The sequence below is a fragment of the Erpetoichthys calabaricus genome, chromosome 14 (genome assembly GCF_900747795.2).
Source record: "Erpetoichthys calabaricus chromosome 14, fErpCal1.3, whole genome shotgun sequence".
In the NCBI taxonomy this organism is placed as follows: Eukaryota; Metazoa; Chordata; class Cladistia; order Polypteriformes; family Polypteridae; genus Erpetoichthys; species Erpetoichthys calabaricus.
Window position 1 is genome coordinate 108796149 of NC_041407.2, and position 21221 is coordinate 108817369.

Genomic DNA, 21221 nt, shown 5'->3' on the forward strand with positions numbered 1-21221 from the left:
GACGTTCCATGGGTATGGAACCCAGCTTTAACTCGAGGACAGGGGATAGGTGGAGAAGGCGACTTTAACCCACAATGGGAGGCGTTGAGACAAAATATTGCAGAAAAATATAAAAAAGGAACGGACTGGTCCCTTATTTCTGCTGCAAAACAAAAGAGAGACGAGACGGTTGATGAATGGGCACATAGGATTCAAGACCTTATGGCTAATCACTCGGGCTTGGGAAATGCTGATGACCGCACCCGAGCTGCAGTTCCACCTTTTGTTTCCGGTTTGCGCCTTGATATACAAAACAAGGTCCGCACTTCCTGTATTGAGTGGGAAAGTGCCGCGTTTGATGAAGTCAAACGACATGCTGAACATGCCGAAAAACAAACTAAGCAGAAGGAATCGGACTCTCATGCCAAATTATTGGCAGCACAGATGAACTATTATACCAGGAATGCTCCTGACCAAGGTCGAGGATATGGCTTTAGAGGAAGGGGACGAGGACGAGGAAGAGGTGGTTTTAGAGCTCCTCCTGTTGACCACACTAAGAATCCTTTTATTCCCTCTCCCTTTAATTCCAATGCTAATTCCTTCTCTTGCTACGCCTGTGGTGAAACTGGACATTTTCATCGGGAGTGCCCTCACAGACAGCAACAGCCCCCACCTCCCCTTATTCCACCTGTTTTTTCTGACACCCCTGACCAACAATACTGGCCATAGGAAAACGCTGGGACCTCCAGCCACTCTTTTCAACTACCTTTGCTCACCCATAATTCAGAGACTGATCCTTTACTGACATTGTTCGTTGATGGCACTGAGACTGTTTTCTTAATCGATACTGGTGCCACTCGATCTACCCTCTCGCTGGCAAAGGTCCCTGCCTCAAACGAAACTGTTACTGTGCTTACTGCTTCTGGACAACCTCACCTTCTTCAAGTATCAAAACCTCTTCAAGTCCAGTCACGTCCTGGCGGACATACTTTACTGCATCGTTTTCTTTTGAATCAGCTTTGTCCAATTAACCTTTTAGGAAGAGATCTCATGACAAAACTTTCTCTTTCTATTTCTATGACTGACAAAGGTTTATTCTGTTCAACCCCCAAGTTGTTGTGTCAAATTACCCCTTACCCCAAGCCCTCTTTTGCAGCATGCCCTACACACCATTCTCCTCAAAGCCCTACACTCTTTCTCCCCTTGTCTTTTTCCCAATTTACAGGCCCCTGACATTTTACACTGTACTGCCCAATACTTCCCTATAGAAGCAGACACCCCCTGGCTAGAATCTTTCCTTACTTCTGGTACTTGCCCCGAAACCCTTCACATCTACTGTGTTTTTATTTCATCCACAAAGGCAGCTGCTTCTGTTCATCTTACATGCTCACAGCACATATATTATCTTGGCGGCACAGTGCCTCATATTTCCTTAGCAAAATCACGCACTGTTAAATGGGGGAAAATAGGACCATGGGTGGAAAAATGCCTTGAAAGAACAGACTGGTTACAAGTTACTCCAGGTATTTTTGATACTCCTGACCATTTAATAACTAAAGTAGTGTTTTAAAGGATAGCCCATTGTGAGCCTCTGGTGATCCACCCGAAATCCTCCTTCCGCCCGCACCGTGCCCAATATCCTCTGTCTCCCGAAGCAGAGGCTGGCATCTCCGCCGTACATCCCGATCTTGTCAAACGCGGTACCGCCGTTGGACATGGACCGTCATGCCTCAGGGATACAGAGAAGCCCCTTGTGTATATGGACAAGCTCTTGCCCAAAATTTAGACGGCGTTTGGCCGGAAGTAGTACATTGATACAGTATGTAGATGGAAATGATATGTAGCGCTATGGAAGAAAATTGTACAATAGATACTCAGAAATTGTTGCTGTTTCTGAGGAAAAATGGCCATAAAGTTTCTAAAGTTAAGCTGCAGCTAATCAAAACAACTGTAAAATATCTAGGTCATGACATTATGTATGGAACAAGAGCTCTCTCTAAACCGGTCACAAAACAACAGGTTATGTCTGTTTTAGGTATTCTGGGCTACTGCAGACAGTGGGTTCTAAATTTTACTGAAAGAGCACAGCCGTTGCAACAACTGGCTGAGAAGGCTCTCTGCGACCTCAAAGCTGCTCTTCTATCTGCGCCCGCGCTAGGTTTGCCTGATCATTCTCGTCCATTCACTTTGTTCGTGGACGAAAAGCAGGGATTTATGAATGCAGTACTGACGCAACAACATGGAGATAAACAAAGACCGGTGGCTTATTTTTCTAAAAAACTGGATCCAGTGGCCGCAGCACTTCCTCCGTGTTTTCGTGCTGTGGCTGCAACAACAGAAGCTGTATTAGCAAGCACGGATGTAGTTCTCATGAGCCCCCTAACAGTTAAAGTGCCTTACGCTGTACATTCTATCCTAGTACAAGCCAAAACTTCACATCTCAACTAGTTACGCAGTGGTCCAAGGGGACCGCCTGCTGGAAGCAAATCGAATTTCATCAAGCTTAAGTGCACAAGCAGCTGAACTCGTAGCACTCACTCGAGCATGTCAGCTGTCCGAAGGGAAGATCGTAACAATTTATACAGATTCCAGGTATGCTTTTGGAGTCTGCCATGATCATGGAGCACTATGGAAACTAAGGGGATTTAAGACCAGTACTGGCAAACCCATCCAACATCAGAAATTGATCGAATCCCTTTTAGAAGCTATAACCAAACCATCGAAGCTAGCGATTGTTAAATGATAGCTCACACAGGAAAACAGGATCCTGTTAGCAAAGGAAATGAATTAGCTGATCACTTTGCTAAAGAGGCTGCATATAATAACACACCAATTTCTTTATTCCAACAGAGAAATGACCAGGACCCTGATAATCAAATTATTTCTTTACAGAGTGCAGCCACGGATATCGAAAGGAGAAAATGGTCCAAAGAAGGGTCCCTTTCTGATGGAGTCTGGACTCATAAACACACTAACAAACCTTTTCTCCCAAAAGCCTCTTTCCCAGGAATGGCAAAAATCGCCCATGGCCTCGATCACGCAGGAAGAGATGCCATGGTTCGAGATGTTGAAAAACATTGGGAAGCTGTAGGTTTCTCTACATATGCAGAGCAATTTTGCAGATGCTGTGCAATATGTCAAAAGTTTAATGTGGGAAAAGGTACCCAGGTAAGTCCCGCCGTTACCCCTAATCCAATGGGTCCGTTTGAACACCTCCAAATGGATTTCATTGAACTAACCCCGTCTAAAGAGTACCGATATTGTCTTGTGATTGTCGATGTGTTCTCCCGATGAATAGAGGCTTTCCCTTCAAAACACAGCGATGCCAAAACAGTAGCTAAAGCACTAATTAAAGAGATTATTCCAAGATGGGGTATCCCTCAAAAGTTACAAACAGAACTCCGTTATAAATGAATTAACCACCTGGCTCCAAATTAATGTGCACCATTATTGTAAATACCATCCCCAAAGCGGAGGCATCGTAGAACGATGCAATGGCACTTTAAAAGCTAAACTCGCAAAAATTTTGTGAACAAACTAAATTATCATGGCCGGATGCACTACCCTTAGCTTTAATGGAACTAAGGGGACGGACACACCGACAACTGGGACTATCGCCGTTTGAGATTCTGACCGGACGTCCCATGCCCATTGGCATGGTTGTAGGAAATGTGAATTTGCATACTGTGGACAATGATCTTCTCTCTAGTCTTGCAGGTTTGCGAACCTCGTTGAAGGAAATCCACCAGCAGGTTAATCAAGCCTGGAGGACCAGCCCCCTTTCCAAGGATTTACCAATTTCCTTGGGCACCTGGATCCTGGTTCGAGATACTCGGAGGAAACACTGGCATCAGCCTAGGTGGAGAGGACCATTCCAAATTCTTCTATCCACACCACATGCCGTGAAAGTTGAAGGACTGCCTGCCTGGATCCACGCATCACATTGCAAGAGATGGCACCCTTGATTGCTGTGCTACTATGCTTTTCTTTTCCCTTGTCTACTGCCCTGGTCACCTTGACTTTCCCGTTAGGAATTACCACATCAGTGCAGTTTGATTTCTGCTCTATTATCAACTGTGGAACTGGTCGACAAGCCCAGTGGACCGGATCTGACAAATACGTGTGTATGAGGGGAAGTGACTGCGACAACTGGCAATGGGTTTTTGCTAACACTGGAACTGAGGACTGGGGTTATCAACCTTTTGAGGCCCAAAAATACGGTTTGAAAAATCGGTTTTCTATCATGAAAGGACATGCCTCTCATGAATGTGCTGACAACCATTGTAACCCCTTGATCATTACTTTGAAGAACCCCTCTTTACATGACTCAGGAATATATGTATTAGGGGCATATGTATCTGGAACAGACCCTTTAGGGAGATTTCTAATTAAGATTGACAATCCTGTTACTAACACCCCTCATTCTCTTGCACATACACCCATCTCCCCAACTTTTGTTTCAGATTTTTCTCCTGTTAAGATTATGAATATTTCCACCCTTTCATCCACTTTTTCAGTAGAAACTGGTTATGGGGATCAGAATAGATGGTTGCAGTGGGTTCTCTATTCAGCTAAGCAAGTTAATCGTTCTCATTGTTATGCGTGCGCTGCAGCCCGTCCCCATTTAGCTACAGTCCCTTTCCCATTATCTAACATTTCTGACCCCGTGGGGTTGCCCTGCCTTCTGTACTTATTCACTACTTCCAAGAAACCCCTCTCTGGTTCAAAGTGTTCTAATCTATCTATTCTTTTTCCCCCCACCCGTCACATGGATACCCCTATGTTTCAAACTCACGAAGGAAATTATACATGTTTCAAATCTTATGGAACGACATGGGTAGGAGAATTACCATTTTCTTTCTGTTCTCAAACTTTTCAGGTTAATTTTTCTCTGAACACCGTTCTGTCTTCCTTTCTTCTCTCCCAAACCACTCCTAGATCAGATATTTGGTGGATGTGCTGTAGGTCCAAATTATTTGCCACCCTTCCCCCTAACTGGTCTGGTACCTGTATGCCTTTTAGACTTCTATCCTTACCTCCCTCTCACTCCCCATATTATTCCACACCTCCTTTTTATTTCCGACATACCCGCTCCCTTTTCCATACGCCTACTAATATCTCCTTACATGGCCCTGGAGTATACATAGATGCTATTGGAGTCCCTAGGGGTGTCCCAGACAGATTTAAAGCTAGGGATCAAGTCGCTGCCGGTTTTGAATCTATCATACCCCAAATTACTATTAATAAGAATGTAGACTGGATTAATTACCTTTATTATAACCAACAACGTTTCCTTAACTTCACCAAGGACGCTATTGAAGGCATACATGAACAGCTTGATCGTACTTCTCTGATGACTTGGCAAAATCGTCTAGCCTTGGACATGTTACTTGCGGAAAAGGGAGGTGTCTGTGCTATGTTTGGTGATGCTTGTTGTACATATATTCCAAATAATACCGCGCCAGATGGATCAATAACTCGTGCATTGGCAGGCCTCACTGCTCTCTCTAAAGAACTTTCCACTAATTCTGGCATTACAAATCCCTGGGATCAGTGGTTTGCATCCTCCTTCGGATCTTGGGGACAATGGATAAGATCTGTTTTCATTTCTTTGGTTGTGGCATTTTGCCTCCTCCTCCTGGTTGGTTGTTGTATTATCCCTTTGTTTCGCTATATAATATCTAAGTACTTTACCGCCTCTATGGAAAGGGCATATATGCTACATGAGGAGCGCATGTCTCGTATAGCTTCTTCCATTTTCTCTCCCCCTTCCCCTTCATCAACCATTTCAAGATAGAATAATATTGCCCACATCATTTTGTTCAAAAAGGGAGGAGTGTAAAAACATAAAAAGATGTAATTGAACAAAATGTATGTGTGTATAGAAAATAGGACAGAATGATGAAACTTGTTTGTGTTTTGCGTACGTGACAAAAAGCATGTATACTTTCTGGAAGTTTTCTTTTGATAATGTGTGTGACAAGAAAATATACCTTTAGGGTAATGACTTTACAAAATTGGAAAAGTACAATGAGTCAGGACGCTATTTTTATTGCTTACGTGGTCAACGATCAGGAGATTAGAAAGGTATAAAAGAACAAGGACATCTGCGCTCGAGGCAGATGAAGCGCGGTGTCCTAGGACTGTGTTTCTCTGACATTTTACCCTTGTCTGGTATGTATTAATAAAAGGTTTTGACTAATTTTAATTTTCTTCTCTGTCTTCAGTCACAAAAACTGTCCACACGTGTAATAGTTGGTGAGGTCACAAAGGACCCCAGGGTAACTTCTAAGCAACTGAAGGCCTCTCTCACATTGGCTACTGTTCATGTTCAAGAGTCCACCATCAGGAGAATACTGAACAACAATGATGTGCATGGCAGGGTTGCAAGGAGAAAGCCACTGCTCTCCAAAAAAAACACTGCTGCTCGTCTGCAGTTTGCTAAAGATCACAGACAAACCAGAAGGCTATTGGAAGAATGTTTTGTAGATGGATGAGACGAAAATAGAACTTTTTAGTTTAAATGAAAAGTGTTATGTTTGGAGAAAGGAAAACACTACATTCCAGCATAAGAACCTTATCATCCCATCTGTGAAACATGGTGGTGGTAGTATCATGGTTTGGGTCTGTTTTGCTGCATCTGGGCCAGGACGGCTTGCCTTCATTTCTGGAACAATGAATTCTGAATTATATCAGAGAATTCTAAAGGAAAATGTCAGGACATCTGTCCATGAACTGAGCATCAAGAGAAGGTGGGTCATGCAGCAAGACAACGACCCTAAGCACACAACTCATTCTACCAAAGAATGGTTAAAGAAGAATAAAGTTCATGTTTTGGAATGGCCAAGTCAAAGTCCTGACAATCCAATCGAAATGTTGTGGAAGGACCTGAAGAGAGCAGCTAATATGAGGAAACCCACCAACATCCCAGAGTTGAAACTGTTCTGGACGGAGGAATGGGCGAAAATTCCTCCAAGCCGGTCAACAGTTACCGGAAACTTTTAGTGGGGTCACACCAGATACTGAAAGCAAAGGTTCACATACTTTTGCCACTCTCAAATATGTAATATTCGATCATTACCTTAATAAATAAAGGACCCAGTATAATATTTTTGTCTCATTTGCTTAACTGGTTTCTCTTTATCTACTTTTAGGACTTGAGTGAAAATCTGATGATGTTTTAGGTCACATTTATGCAGAAATATAGAAAATTGTAAAGGGTTCACAAACTTGCAAGCACAACTGTATATACTGTATACCCTGCCGTTCTTTCTTAAACTCTGTAAGTGCCTTGAGCATGGGAAAGGCGCTATATAAATAAAATGTATTATTATTTATTATTATGGTGGCGTATTTGAGCCACAGAGAAAAAAATTAAGGACACGGTGAAAAGTTCTACTTTGTGATTAAAGTGGAAATGTTGGCTTAAATCTCGTAGTTTATTTTATCATTATAGCAGACCATCGTAAACGTCATCTTTACAACAGCAGCATTTATTTCTAGAGCACAATTTCATACAAATGCTGTAACTCAAAGTGCTTTACATGACGAAGAAAGAGAAAAAAAGACAAAATAAATAATTAAAATTAGGGAACATGAATTAACATAGAATAAAAGTGAGGGCCGATGGCCAGGGAGGACAGAAAAAACAAACTCCAGACGGCTGCAGAAAAAAAAAAAAAATCTTCAGGGGTTCCAAGGCCATAAGACCACCCAGCCCCCTGTAGGCATTCTACCTCACATAAGAACATTAAAACTGACCCAGTTGTTAATCGCTACCTGCTGCTGGGGCTTCCTCCTGAACTGACAGCAGCGACCACCACACAGGACACATTAAATGTTTGATATTCCAGCTCTCTGCACATTTAGAATCTTTAGATTTATACCTGATATCACTCTCATGATGAAATGCATTAACTCTTTGAGGGCTGAATACTGTGTTCCAAAAAACTCAGTTTTCTTAAAAGCACATAAAGCAATGGTGTCACCCATAAATCAACATAAAACGTCTACTGCTGTGTGCTGCTGTCGTCACCTGTTTGGCGTCCCTGGCAGCAGTGGGAGGGCGGCTCGATGGCCAGCAGGAAATGTGCGGCGGGCCGGCTGCCTGGCTATCTTTGTATCTTTGCCTGGCAGTCGCAGTGTGGCGCAATCTGATTTGTACCTCTGGTCACTGTAAATGGCAGTCCTCCCAGGCAAATGTTGCTGTGGGACATCAGCTACACAAACGTGTTCAGCATCACGATCAGCTGATGCTGGTACCTCACTTTCATTCTCGATTTCCATCTCCAGATCACTTGTATCAAAATCGGAGTCCAGCAAGTCAGAGTCCGATTCAGCGATAACATGCAAAATGTCGTGCACATAATATTCTGCTTTGCACGTTCACTTTGGTCACTCGCCAGACGTCGATGCCATTTTAAAGGTGGTTTGCTCTTTGCTGTTCATGCACATGCAAAGAACGGAGGTCAAATCAATGAAGCTAACTTTCCTTCTAGTAAAGAGAGTCGAACTAAAATGAAACGGCGAGATTTGTCGCAGATTACAGCTAATTACCGTCCTCTACCCCTGAATTTCGACAAAAGTCGACATCCGCCCTAAAAGAGTTAAAGTATGTGTGTTACATTCTTACAGATAAATTGTTAACTTCATTTAAATAATGAATGCTGTTAATAGGGGCGGAGTGGTGGCTCTGAGGCGAAGGATCTGTGCTGGTATCCAAAAGGTTGCCAGTTTCGAATCCCCGTCACTGCCAAAAAAGATCCTACTCTGCTGGGCCCTTGAGCAAGGCCCTTAACCTGTAATTGCTCCAGGGGCGCTATACAATGGCTGACCCCGCGCTCTGACCCCAAGGGGTATGCGAAAACTAACAAATTCCTAATACAAGAAATTGTATAAGGCGAAATAAAAAAAAAAAAAAAACAAAACTACACATATGGGAGTGGCACAGTGGCAGAGTGGTAGCACTGCTGTCTCGCAGGGAGTCCTGTCTCTTGTGTTCCCTGCCTGGAGTTTACATGTTTTCCTGGTGGCTTTCCACAGTGGGCTTCGGTTTCCTTCCAAAGACATGCAGGTTTGGGGATCTGGGGACGCTAAAATGACGCCAGTGTGTGTATGTGTGTGCTTGTATTCACCTTATGATGAGCTGATGCCCCATCCATGGATTATTTGTGCCTCGTGCCCAATGCTTGCTGGAATGGGCGCATCACTGAATTGCTGGATGTAATCATTGAACATCCTTTTCAGCAATATTGCGGTAGGGTGTCCTCGAAATTTAATGGGCGTTTCAGGCAACTCACAACACAGCGAAGCCGAACCTGTTCTCACCGTGATAATATCACGCACTGCCACCTAGTGGAAACCTCCAGATTTACATAAAGTACATGCGCAAGTTGCATAGCAGTAGCGTCCGCTGGAGCCTGCATCACATCAAGTATAAAGACAGGGGCAGTGGACATTGCAAAGGGGTGCCAGGAAAGAATTTGTACTGCATGCAACAGAGGGCCAGTAGGCTAACCAATACCACCACCAGGAGGCAGTAGAGTTAATATGAACATGAAGTGCCGCCCTCCAAGAGCACAGACTTCCAAGCAGGGCAGTGGGGAACTACCTGCTAATTTACTAGAAGATTCCAACGTCCAGATATTGGGATCCCCTGCTCTGTGTTATGGACAGGTGACCTGGGCTCGTCAGGCCTGTGGGGACAACTGGGGACCCTCGACTATGAGAGGTCTATGGAAGTGGTTCCTGGTCAGGTCTTAAAAGCTTCATTCAGTTAAACTGAAATAAAGAGTAAAGTCAGGAGGAACTGTTGGGCAAGAGCTGGACTGGCGAGAGGAAGACATGCAGGAGACTTTTTGGCAGACAGGCAAGGGGAGTTACAACTACAGGGAGCCAGCCAGCCCACTAACCCACACAAGAAGGCCCAGACAGGCACTTGGATGACTATGTTACATATGGTCACACTGCTGGTCATTCCTGGTGTGTCATTTGGTTCATTAATTAAGAAATGTCTGTTGAGCTTCATTCTGGGTTTGGGTGCCCCCCCCTCCTGGATACCTGGGTATCGCTGCTCCCACGTGGGGTCTTTAGCAGAAGGTGAGGCGATGTACACAAAAGCAGAAAACTTGGCAGCGTCCTCCCTCGATGATCTGTAATAGGCTTCCGTGCTTTGGGGGGGAGAGAAACAAACACAGTGAGTAGATGAAGACCTAAAAAAATATATTAATTAAGAAAAACAGTGAAATATGGGATCTTTCTTATCTACAAAGAACTGAAATAGACCTTGGTGACTTGGGGGAGAATCCGTTAAACATAATTAATTCATTATGAGAACATTAGGAGAGAAAAATACTATTTAACAAACAGGCAAAGTAACAAAGTGGTGATCATCACTGGCTGCAGCTTGAAGCGGGATGCCACCATCGAGAGAGACGTGGAGAGAGCAAACCAGATGAACAACTTCTTTAACAGGTTTGACCACCCTAACCCACTCTCACCTCGGAGTACTGCACCCTCCACCCATCCTTCTGCTGATACCAGCATAGGTGAGAGTTTTCCCCAACCCACAATTACAGCAGCCCAGGTAAACAGAGAGCTGAGGAGACTTCGTGCCAGCAAAGCAGCGGGTCCAGATGGAGTATCACCATGACTGCTAAAGGCCTGTGCATTGGAGCTGGTGAGTCCTCTACAGCACATCTTCAACCTGAGCCTGGAACAGGAGAGAGTCCCGAGGCTTTGGAAAACATCTTGCATCACCCCAGTCCCAAAGGTATCACATCCTGGTGAGCTGAACGACTTCCGGCCTGTCACTCTGATGTCACATGTGATGAAGACCATGGAGCGGCTGCTGCTTCACCACCTGAGGCCAAAGGTCCGCTACGCCCTCGACACTCTGCAGTTCACATACCAGGAGAAGGTGGGAGCGGAGGATGCCATCATCTACACGCTACACCAATCCCTCTTCCACTTGGACAGAGGCAGTGGTGCAGTAAGAATTATATTTCTGGACTTCTCTAGCGCCTTCAACACCATCCAACCTCTGCTCCTCAGAGGACAAGCTGACAGAGATGGGAGTAGATTCATACCTGGTGGCATGGATTGTGGACTCTCTTACAGACAGACCTCAGTATGTGTGTCTCGGGGACTGAAGGTCTGACATTGTGGTCAGCAGCACAGGAGCGCCACAAGGGACTGTACTTTCTCCAGTCCTGTTCAACCTATATACATCGGACTTCCAATACAACGCAGAGTCCTGCTACGTGCAAAAGTTCGCTGACAACACAGCTGTTGTGGGCTGCATCAGGAGTGGGCAGGAGGAGGAGTATAGGAACCTCAAAGACTTTGTTAAATGGTGCGACTCAAACCACCTACACCTGAACACCAGCAAAACCAAGGAGCTGGTGGTGGATTTTAGGAGGACCACGCCCATCATGGACCCCGCAATCATCAGAGGTGACTGTGTGCAGACCTATAAATACCTGGAAGAGCAGCTGGATAATAAACTGGACTGAACTGCCAATACTGATGCTCTGTGCAAGAGAGGACAGAGCCGACTATAGAAGGCTGGCATCCTTCAACATCTGCAATAAGATGCGGCAGACGTTCTATCAAACGGTTATGGCAAGCACCCTCTTCTACGCGGTGGTGTGCTGGGGGGGCAGCATAAAGAAGAGGGACGCCTCACACCTGGACAGACTGGTGAGGAAGGCAGGCTCTATTGTAGGCACGGAGCTGGACAGTTTGACATCCATGGCAGAGCGACGGGCGCTGAGCAGACTCCTGTCAATCATGGAGAATCCACTGCATCCACTGAACAGGATCATCTCCAAACAGAGGAGCAGCTTCAGCGACAGACTGCTGTCACCGTTCTGCTCCACTGACAGACTGAGGAGATCGTTCCTCCGCCACACCATGCGACTCTTCAATTCCACCCAGGAGGGTAAACGTTAACATTATACAAAGTTATTGTCTGTCTGTATACCTGCATTGTTATCACTCTTTAATTTAATATTATTCTTTATCAGTATGTTGCTGCTGGAGTATGTGAATTTCCACTTGGGATTAATAAAGTATCTATCTTTCATATCTTTTTATTTTATTGATTTTATTGTCAACATTCCATACAAATAACTCAGTTTTACAAAAAAAAAAAGGATTGAAACAAATCAACCCCCACCCCTGATGAAGAGAGATAGGCCAGCAGAGTAAAACTTAAAGCTAGTAAAAATAAGTAAATAGATAAATTAATAAATTAATATATGAATAAAGATAAATGGAGTAAAAGATGGGAGAGAACCTGCTTCCTCAATTTAAAAGCTTATTCTAAAATGTCATTGATCAGATCCTGCCAGGTTTTGAAAATGTTTTGCACACATCCTCTAAGTGCGAATTTGATTTTTTCCAGTTTCAAATAATATAAAACATCAGTTACCCTCTTGACTTAACAGAGGAGAGTTAGGATTCCTCCAATTGAGCAAAAGAAGTCTACGTGCCAGTAGTGTAGTAAAGGCAATTCCAATTTGTTTGTCCTTCTCCATTTTAAGCCCCCCTGTGAGCCCACCAAACACAGCGGTTAATGGATTAGGAGGGATTGTGACCCCCAAGGCTGTCTGAAAGGCATTTAAAGATTTTGGTCCAAAATGATGTTCATTTGGTGGACACTCAGCACATGTGGCCCAGTGAGGCTAGAGCTCGATTGCAGCGTTTGCAGGTTGACTCTCGCCTTGGAAACATTTTGGCCAATTTTAAACGAGAGAGATGTGCTCGATAGATAATTTTGAGTTGAAAAATTCTATGCTTTTCACATATGGAGTTCGAGTGGGTTCTGTGCCACTCCTGTTTCTGAGATGTTGAGTGAGAGATCCTTTTCCCACTGTACTATGGGATCTTTGAAAGGGACGGACTGTAAAATAGTTTTATACAGTACTGTGCAAAAATTTTAGGCAGGTGTGAAAAAAATGCTGTAATCAAAGAATGCTTTCCAAAATGGAAGTGTTAATTATTTATTTTCATCAATCAACAAAATACAGTGAATGAACAAAAGAGAAATCTAAATCAAATCAATATTTGGTGTGACCACCCTTTGCCTTCAAAACAGCATCAATTCTTCTAGGTACACTTGCACACAGTTTGTGAAGGAACTCGGCTGGTAGGTTGTTCCAAACATCTTGGAGAACTAACCCCAGATCTTCTGTGGATGTAGACTTCCTCACATCCTTCTGTCTCTTCATGTAATCCCAGACACACTCGATGATGTTGAGATCAGGGCTCTGTGGGGGCCATACCATCACTTCCAGGACTTCTTGTTCTTCTTTACGCTGAAAATAGTTCTTAATGACTTTGGCTGTGTGTTTGGGGTCGTTGTCCTGCTGCAGAAAAAATTTGGGGCCAATCATACGCCTCCCTGATGGTATTGCATGATGGATAAGTATCTGCCTGTATTTCTCAGCATTGAGAACACCATTAATCCTGACCAAACCTCCAACTCCATTTGCAGAAATGCAGCCCCATACGTTCAAGGAACCTCCACCATGCTTCACTGTTGCCTGCAGACACTCATTATTGTACCGCTCTCCAGCCCTTCGACGAACAAACTGCCTTCTCCTACAGCCAAATATTTCAAATTTTGACTCATCAGTCCAGAGCACCTGCTGCCATTTTTCTGCACCCCAGTTCCTATGGTTTCGTGCATACTTGAGTCGCTTGGCCTTGTTTCCACATCGGAGGTATGGCTTTTTGGCTGCAACTCTTCCATGAAGACCACTTCTGGCCAGACTTCCCAGACAGTAGATGGGTGTACCTGGATCCCACTAGTTTCTGCCAGCTCTGAGCTGATGGCACTGCTGGACATCTTCTGATTTCGAAGGGTAATAAGTTTGATGTGTCTTTCATCTGCTGCACTAAGTTTCCTTGGCCGACCACTGCGTCTATGATCCTCAACGTTGCCCATTTCTTTGTGCTTCTTCAAAAGAGCTTGAACAGCACATCTTGAAACCCCAGTCTGCTTTGACATCTTTGTCTGGGAGAGACCTTGAGGATGCAGTAGAACTACCTTGTGTCTTGTTGCTGTGCTCAATCTCGCCATGACATGAAACTGTCTTCACAACCTCACCTTGGTAGCAGAGTTTGGCTGTTCCTCACCCAGTTTGAAGCAGTTTCTGTTTCAGTTCATGACTGTGTTTCAACCTCCGTGTGAAATTGATGATCATTAGCACCTGTCTGGTAGAATTGGTTGATCAGACACCTGACTAGAATCCTACAAAATCCCTGACTTTGTGCAAGTGGACCTGTAAGAATTGATGCTGGTTTGAAGGCAAAAGGTAGTAACACCAAATATTGATTTGATTTTTCTTTTGTTCGCTCACTTTGCATTTTGTAAATTGATAACAATAATCATTATTTATATTTCTGAAAGCATTGTTTACAGCATTTTTTCACACCTGCCTAAAACTTTTGCACAGTACTGTATATTACAGAAATGCTGTCTGAGTCCTCAAGACTGAGCAATATTAGAGGTAGGTGCAAGGTGAAGAAAACTGGGCAGGTTCTGTTGGTTTCAGATTTGAAGATAGTGAAAGAAATGTGTTGCTGGAAAGTTAAATTTCAAATGTAACTGTTCGTAGGATGCAAAGACGTTGTCGATGTACCGATCTCTAAGTCATTTAATCCCAGACGTTTTCCAGACATTAAAAACTGCATACATTTGAGAGGGTGGGAAAAGGTGGTTCTCGTGCAGAGGCGCCACAGATAAAAGCTTCTCTATCTTAAAATACTTCCATATTCTGAGTGAGTGAAGCACAATGGGGTTGTTAGTATTTTGGTGAGAACTTGTATTTATTGGGGCACAAACCAGGGAATATAAAGAAGGACTGAAGGATTATATTTCTATTGCGCATCAGGCCTGTGTGTGTTCATCTCTTTGTGTCCATGTCCAGGTTTTTAGGTTTGCTGCCCAGTAACAAAACTGAAAGTTAGGTAGAGCCGTGCCGCCTTCTGCCTTAGGTCTTTGTAGGGTCGCCCATTGGATACGTGGAAGTATTGAATTCCAAATAAATGAGCTTATGGTTGAATTGAATTTCTTAAAAAATGATCTATTGATGTATATTAGAATGTTTTGAAATAAAAAGAGAAGCTTAGCGCCTTTCATATCTAAAGAACAGTAATAGGTGTATGTGCTTTGGGGGTCAATTAAACAATTATTTAAGAGACATAAGTACAGGGAGATTCACTTGAAAGAGACCCGAATATTCTGTTGTATCTCCCATTAGGATGAAGCAATCTGAAGCAAAAAAAAAACCCGCTCTATACCTTGACGTTTGTGTAATCGATTGCATTACGTGCGATGCTGGAAGTGGTTTCAGTTTTCTGCAGGACACATTTCGACGCGGCGCTCCACGTTCCTGAATGCATTGGCAAGCGTCCCGGAGGAGCAATAGCAGTAATTTCACGTTGGATGTTTTCCTTCACATCTTCCACAGTGCGAGGCTTGTTCCGATAGACTTTTCCTTTGAGCAGACCCCAAACGAAGAAGTCTGGTGGTGTCAAATCTGGCGTCCGTGGTGGCCAAAGCCACTTTGAAATGACCCTGTTGCCAAAGAAGGAGTCCATTTCTGCCATGCGCTCCTCGCCCATTGTGTGACACGTTGCTCCAACTTGCTGGAAGTCACCTTCCGTTAACTCACGATCATCCAGTTGATTCTGACATCTCTTAAATGAATTGGTGACCCAATAGGTTCACCCCATGAAGACAATGTGCTGCTCAGTACTGTACACCACCATCCTGACTGAGTGATGGGGTACGGGCAGGAGGCACCCAGCAGTTGCAAAGGGAGGTTAAATGGCTGTCTGGCACCTACCTCATCGCTCCGACGCAGGGGCATCCCGACTTGTTTCGAAGCTCCATATACTGAGGAGCACATTGCATGTTGTTTCATTCAGATTGCTTCGTCTTAGCGAGAGTTATTACAGAATATTCTGGGCCTCTTTCAAGTGAATCTCCCTATATTATTTAAGAAATACTGTTGATAGTCGAGGTGATCAATTAAATAGTCACTTTTGCAAAGAACTGGAATGGGGCTCTGTGCTTTGGATGGATCAATTAAGAGTAACTAATTAATGAATTAAGAGATAAAAGTGCTACTGAACAAACAGATTGGCCGGCTGATCTATTGTGTCTGTCATATCTACAAAGAATGGAAGAAGGCCTATCAATTAACCATAATTCATTAATAAATTAACTAGGTAGTTAAGAGATAAAAGTGCTATTTAACAAACAGCTAGGCAAGGTGGAATATGGTGCACAGTGTCTTTCAAATCTACAAAGAACTGTCATAGGCTTGTGCAATATGGGCGAGAAGTAATCAAACAAAACTAATAATTAAGAAATAAAAGTGGTAACAATGTCTGTCACAATGATAAAGAATAGTAATAGGCCTCTGTGTTTGGCGGGGGGGGGGGGGGGGGGGTTCAATTAAGCATAACTAACTAATCAATTAGTTACTAGACAAAAGTGCTACTTATTAACAAATAGATTGTCAAAGTGATACGACATATGGCGTCTGTCACATCTACAAAGAACTCTAATAGGCCACTGTGCTGAAGGGGACAACTAAGCAGAATTTATTAATTAAAAAATAAAAAGCACTATTTAACACACAGAGAGGCAAAGTGACATAAAGTGCCTTTAGAAAGTATTGAGATTGTGCTAAAGCCATTTAAGTTCATTTTGTCCCCTCACCAAACAACAACTCGATACGCCAGAATGGAAAAGAGAAAATGGGACTTTAGGGATATCTGCTTTGGCTCGGGTGAATCCCGTTCTGCTAATTACCACGTAGACGGATTCTACACCTTGTCTGGAGCCCACCTGTACTGGACTGAGTAGGAAAGGCACACACACCTGTCGGCAGAAGGTCCCATAGCTGGAGAAAAAAAAAACAAGCTGTGAGGTCAAAGAAATGACCGTCAGGAGGGCGTCAAGGGACAGAAATGGGGAAGGCTACAGACGAGGGTTCATAAGAGCACAGTGGCCTCCGTAACTCTAAAATGCAAGAAGTTTGGAACAACCACAACTCTTTCGTCCGGCCAAGCTGAGCAGGGGAGAAGGGCCTTGTTAACCCTTAACTTATTAACCTGGTGAGGAAGGCAGGCTCTATTGTTGGCATGGAGCTAGACAGTTTGACATCTGTGGCAGAGCGACGGGTGCTCAGCAGGCTCCTATCAATTATGGAAAATCCACATCATCCACTAAACGGTGTCATCTCTAGACAGAGGAGCAGCTTCAGCGACAGACTGCTGTCACCGTCCTGCTCCACTGACAGACTGAGAAGATCGTTCCTCCCCCAAACTATGCGACTTTCAATTCCACCCGGGGGGGGTAAACGTTAACATTATATAAAGTTATTGTCTGTTTTTACCTGCATTATTATCAATCTTTAATTTAATATTGTTTTTTGTATCAGTAAGGTGCTGCTGGAGTATGTGAATATCCCCTTGGGATTAATAAAGTATCTATCTATCTATCTACTCGCACCATTTCTTCTCTTCTCAGTACTCCAATGTGGCCCTTGGTGCCACTGCCCACCTGCCTGCCTAAGGTAAAGTCATCTCTGATGGAGGATTCACAGGCGTCCTTTCATCGGATTGGCTGGCCCAGCACTGACTCAGATGTGGAATGGCCAATAGGGGGAGGCAGATTTCAAAATCCTCCTTTTAACATATAAAGCATTAAATGGCCGAGGTCCAGCTTACTTATCTGAACTTATCACGACTTACAAACCTGAGCGCACATTAAGATCTCACGATGCCAGTCTGCTTAGGATCTCAAGGATTAATAAAATAACAGTGGGAGGTCGAGCTTTTAGTTACAGGACCCCCTAAACTGTGGAGTGGTCTGCCTGCTACTATAAGAGATGCCCCTTCAGTCTCTGGCTGAAGACTCGCCACTTCAGTTTAGCACACCCTGACTAGAGCTGCTGATTAACTCTACAGACTGCATCTCTGTTGTTAGTCATTAGCACTAAAACATAAGTAACATGAGAGTTAGAATTTGTTACTAACCCTCACCTATTCTGCTTCTCTTCTCGGTACTCAAATGTGGCACTTGGTGCCACAGCCAACCTGCCAAGTTGTTCTGCCTGCCTAAGGTAAAGTCATCTCTAATGTAGGATCACAGGAACCGTGGGGTAGAGGGGTTCTTCAAATCGGATTGGCTGGCCCAGCGCTGTTTCAGCTGTGGAATGGCTGAATGCGGGAGGCAGCTTGATGGCCGAGGTCTCCAGGACTCTAAACAAATCCAAATCATATTATGTGATATCATCTACTATTAAATTCTGGTCCGTACTTGTAATATTTTTATTTTTATACTGTATTGAGGATTTGTTCTGTGCATTGTGTTGTATTGATCCCTTCTTTTTGACACCCACTGCACGCCCAATCTACCTGGATAGGGGTCTCTTTTTGAACTGCCTTTCCTGAGGTTTCTTCCATTTTTTTGCCTACAAGGGTTTTCTCATTTGGGGAGTTTTTCCTCGTCTTCTTAGAGAGTGGAGGCTGGGGGGCTGTCAAGAGGCAAGGCCTGTTAAAGCCCATTGCGGCACTTCTTGCGTGATTTTGGGCGATATAAAAATAAATTGTAATTGTAGTTGTAATGAGTGTGATTAGTGAAGCTGTTCCTGGAGCATTCATTCCCTTGCTTGGTAGTGCAACTGACAGCAAACAACGGACTATGGGGGGCAAGCCACGTTCAAAAGATCTCTGGGATAGAGTTGTGGAAAGACGTACGGCAGGAGATGGAGACAAAAACATCTGAAAGGCTTTATCAAACCCTAGGAGCACAGTAAAGTCCATCATAAAGAAGTGGCAAGTGTTTGGTACTACTAGGACCATCCCTGGATCCAGACGTCCCTCCAAACTGGACAGAAGAGCAAGGAGGAAACTGGTAAGAAAGGCTACCAAGAGGCCAATGGCCACTTTGAAGGTGTTGCAGGATTTGAAGCCAAAGAGAGGTCCATTAATGTTGTGCATGTGACAGCAATTTCACAAGTGCTCCACAATTGCGGCTTTATCGGGAGGGTCACAACTTCTCAAGAAAGACCATATTAAGCCTCGTTTGAGCTTTCCCAGAATGCACCTTGAAGATTCTGATGCCAAGTGGAAAAAGTTCTTATGGTCAGATAAGACCAAAATCAAACGGTACACCAATACAATACACCATACCTACAGTAAAGCATGGAGGGGGCATTATCCTGTTGTGGGGGGCCTGGGGCTCTCGTTAGGGTAGAAGGAAAAATGGATGGGGCAAAATAAACCTGCTACCCGAAGCACACAGAAAAATTGACCACACAGTGGCTGAAGGAGAAAAAAGTGAACGTCCTGGTATGGCCCAGTCAAAGCCCAGACCTAAATTCCACTGAAAGTCTGTGGAAAGATCTGAAGATAGAAGACCACCAACGCTCACCATCCAATCTGACCGAACTTGAACAGTTAAACTGTAAAGAAGAGTGGGGGGCAAATATTTCTCAATCTAGATGTGCAAAGCTGAGAGAGAGGAATCCCAACAGACTCAAGGCTGTCATTAAAGCAAAAGGGGGGTCACAACAAAATACTCACATTTTTGGGTGGTGGTGGGTTGGGGGGTGGTGATCCTTTATTAATCTCAGTATTTCTTGCTTTTGATTTTTTATCATTTTTCTGAACTGGAGCTGTTGTATCTTTCACTTGGATGTTAGAGGTTGCATTGAGTAGGTAAAGCTGGGAAGAAATATTTTTTGTGTGTGTTTTCATTTAGGGCTGTAAAGCAAAAAAAAAAAGGGAATATTTCGTAGGGGGGGGGGGATTTTTTTCTATACCCACTGTATGTCATATATCACGAGAAATAAGTCTCAGCTAAGCCATCTCAGGATACTCCCAAGTGAAGCTGTGCTACTAGATGAATAAACACTCAAGAGATACCGGGCAGTAAAAACTTCATCTCCCAACAGTCCCTGCAGTTGACCTGATTGGATGCCCACCAAGAGTGCAGAGGCTGCTGGGGACAAGGCGGCCAGCAGGAGTTTTAAATGGGAGCCCAGTTATACAGAGAAGAGGGGTGTTGTGTTGTGTTTCTGGAATTACCCGTCTGTTTTGTCTTCCCGTTCGTTGCCTGTGAATTATTGATATTCTTGTCCTGGATGATCTTCTGTTCGTGTGTATGGACTGTCTGGCGTCTGCCTGCTGCGCGAGGACATGGATTGGATTGTTTGTCATCCTTCAGAGGAGGAGCCCATCAGTCTTCATCATCAGGATATACCGGTATGACCGTTCTGTACATTTACGTACAGTGAGTTGACCTCTGGTTTATTCAGACTGCACCATTTCACTACATTGGTTGCTGTTTCCTGTGGACTTTGTTATGGACTTCATTGTGAGTGTTTTTTTGTTAGTTGTTTATTGTTGCTAAATTTGTGTTTATTTTAAAATCGCTGGAAAGGGAACTGGGGTGGGACTGTTTTGGTTCATGTGGTGTCACAATACGTGCGCATGGGAGGCAGCTACAAGGACCAAATGAAGGTAATTCCACGCCAGGCCAAGGGGTGGCAGGGTGCAGTAAACCTCTCTCTTATACAGTAATCCCTCTCTATATGGCGCTTCGATTTTCGCGGCTTCACTCTATCGCGGATTTTATATGTAAGCATATGTGAATATATATCGCGGATTTTTCACTGCTTCACGGATGTCTGCGGTCTACAGTACGTGTGCTTCCTCAGTTGATTTGCCCATTTGAATTCAAACAAGGGACGCTATTGGCGGATGGCTGAGAAGCTACCCAATCAGAGCATGCGGTTAAGCTCCTGGGTGCTGACTGGCTCAGCGACAGGAAGCACAGAATTCGATTTCGCTTAAAACCGGCATCTCATCTCACTCATTCAGCATTCTTATGGTGTATAAAATCTGTACATTTTGGTTTAATTTTCCATTATATTTTGGTCAAGACAAGATAAAACAGATGAACTACAATTAAGACAAATCAAAGCAGGTTTTCTTAGACCTCACTTTCAAACAGCTGTTTCCGACATTGAAAGGAAGACATTCTATTTTACAACCCGGGAAAAGATGCTGAGCTGACACCTCAGGCTACTAATTACTTTATGGATGGACATCTAGGGTTTATGGCCTGGGAAAGGGAAACAGGCAATATCAAAAGAACTTTATTATCTGGGAAAGAGTTTGAGCAAAATTCATCAATCACATTGACAGCCAGC

At 43.9% G+C, this 21221-nt stretch overlaps 1 protein-coding gene across 1 annotated transcript in view; it reads right to left on the reverse strand.

Moving 5' to 3' along the window:
* The window catches only part of LOC114664623 (all-trans-retinol 13,14-reductase-like), an 80004-nt gene that overhangs the window by 19356 nt on the left and 39427 nt on the right, over positions 1-21221 (reverse strand). Inside the window, 1 exon segment of the mRNA XM_028818811.2 lies at positions 10039-10148. Coding sequence (XP_028674644.2) covers positions 10039-10148 — 110 coding nt within the window.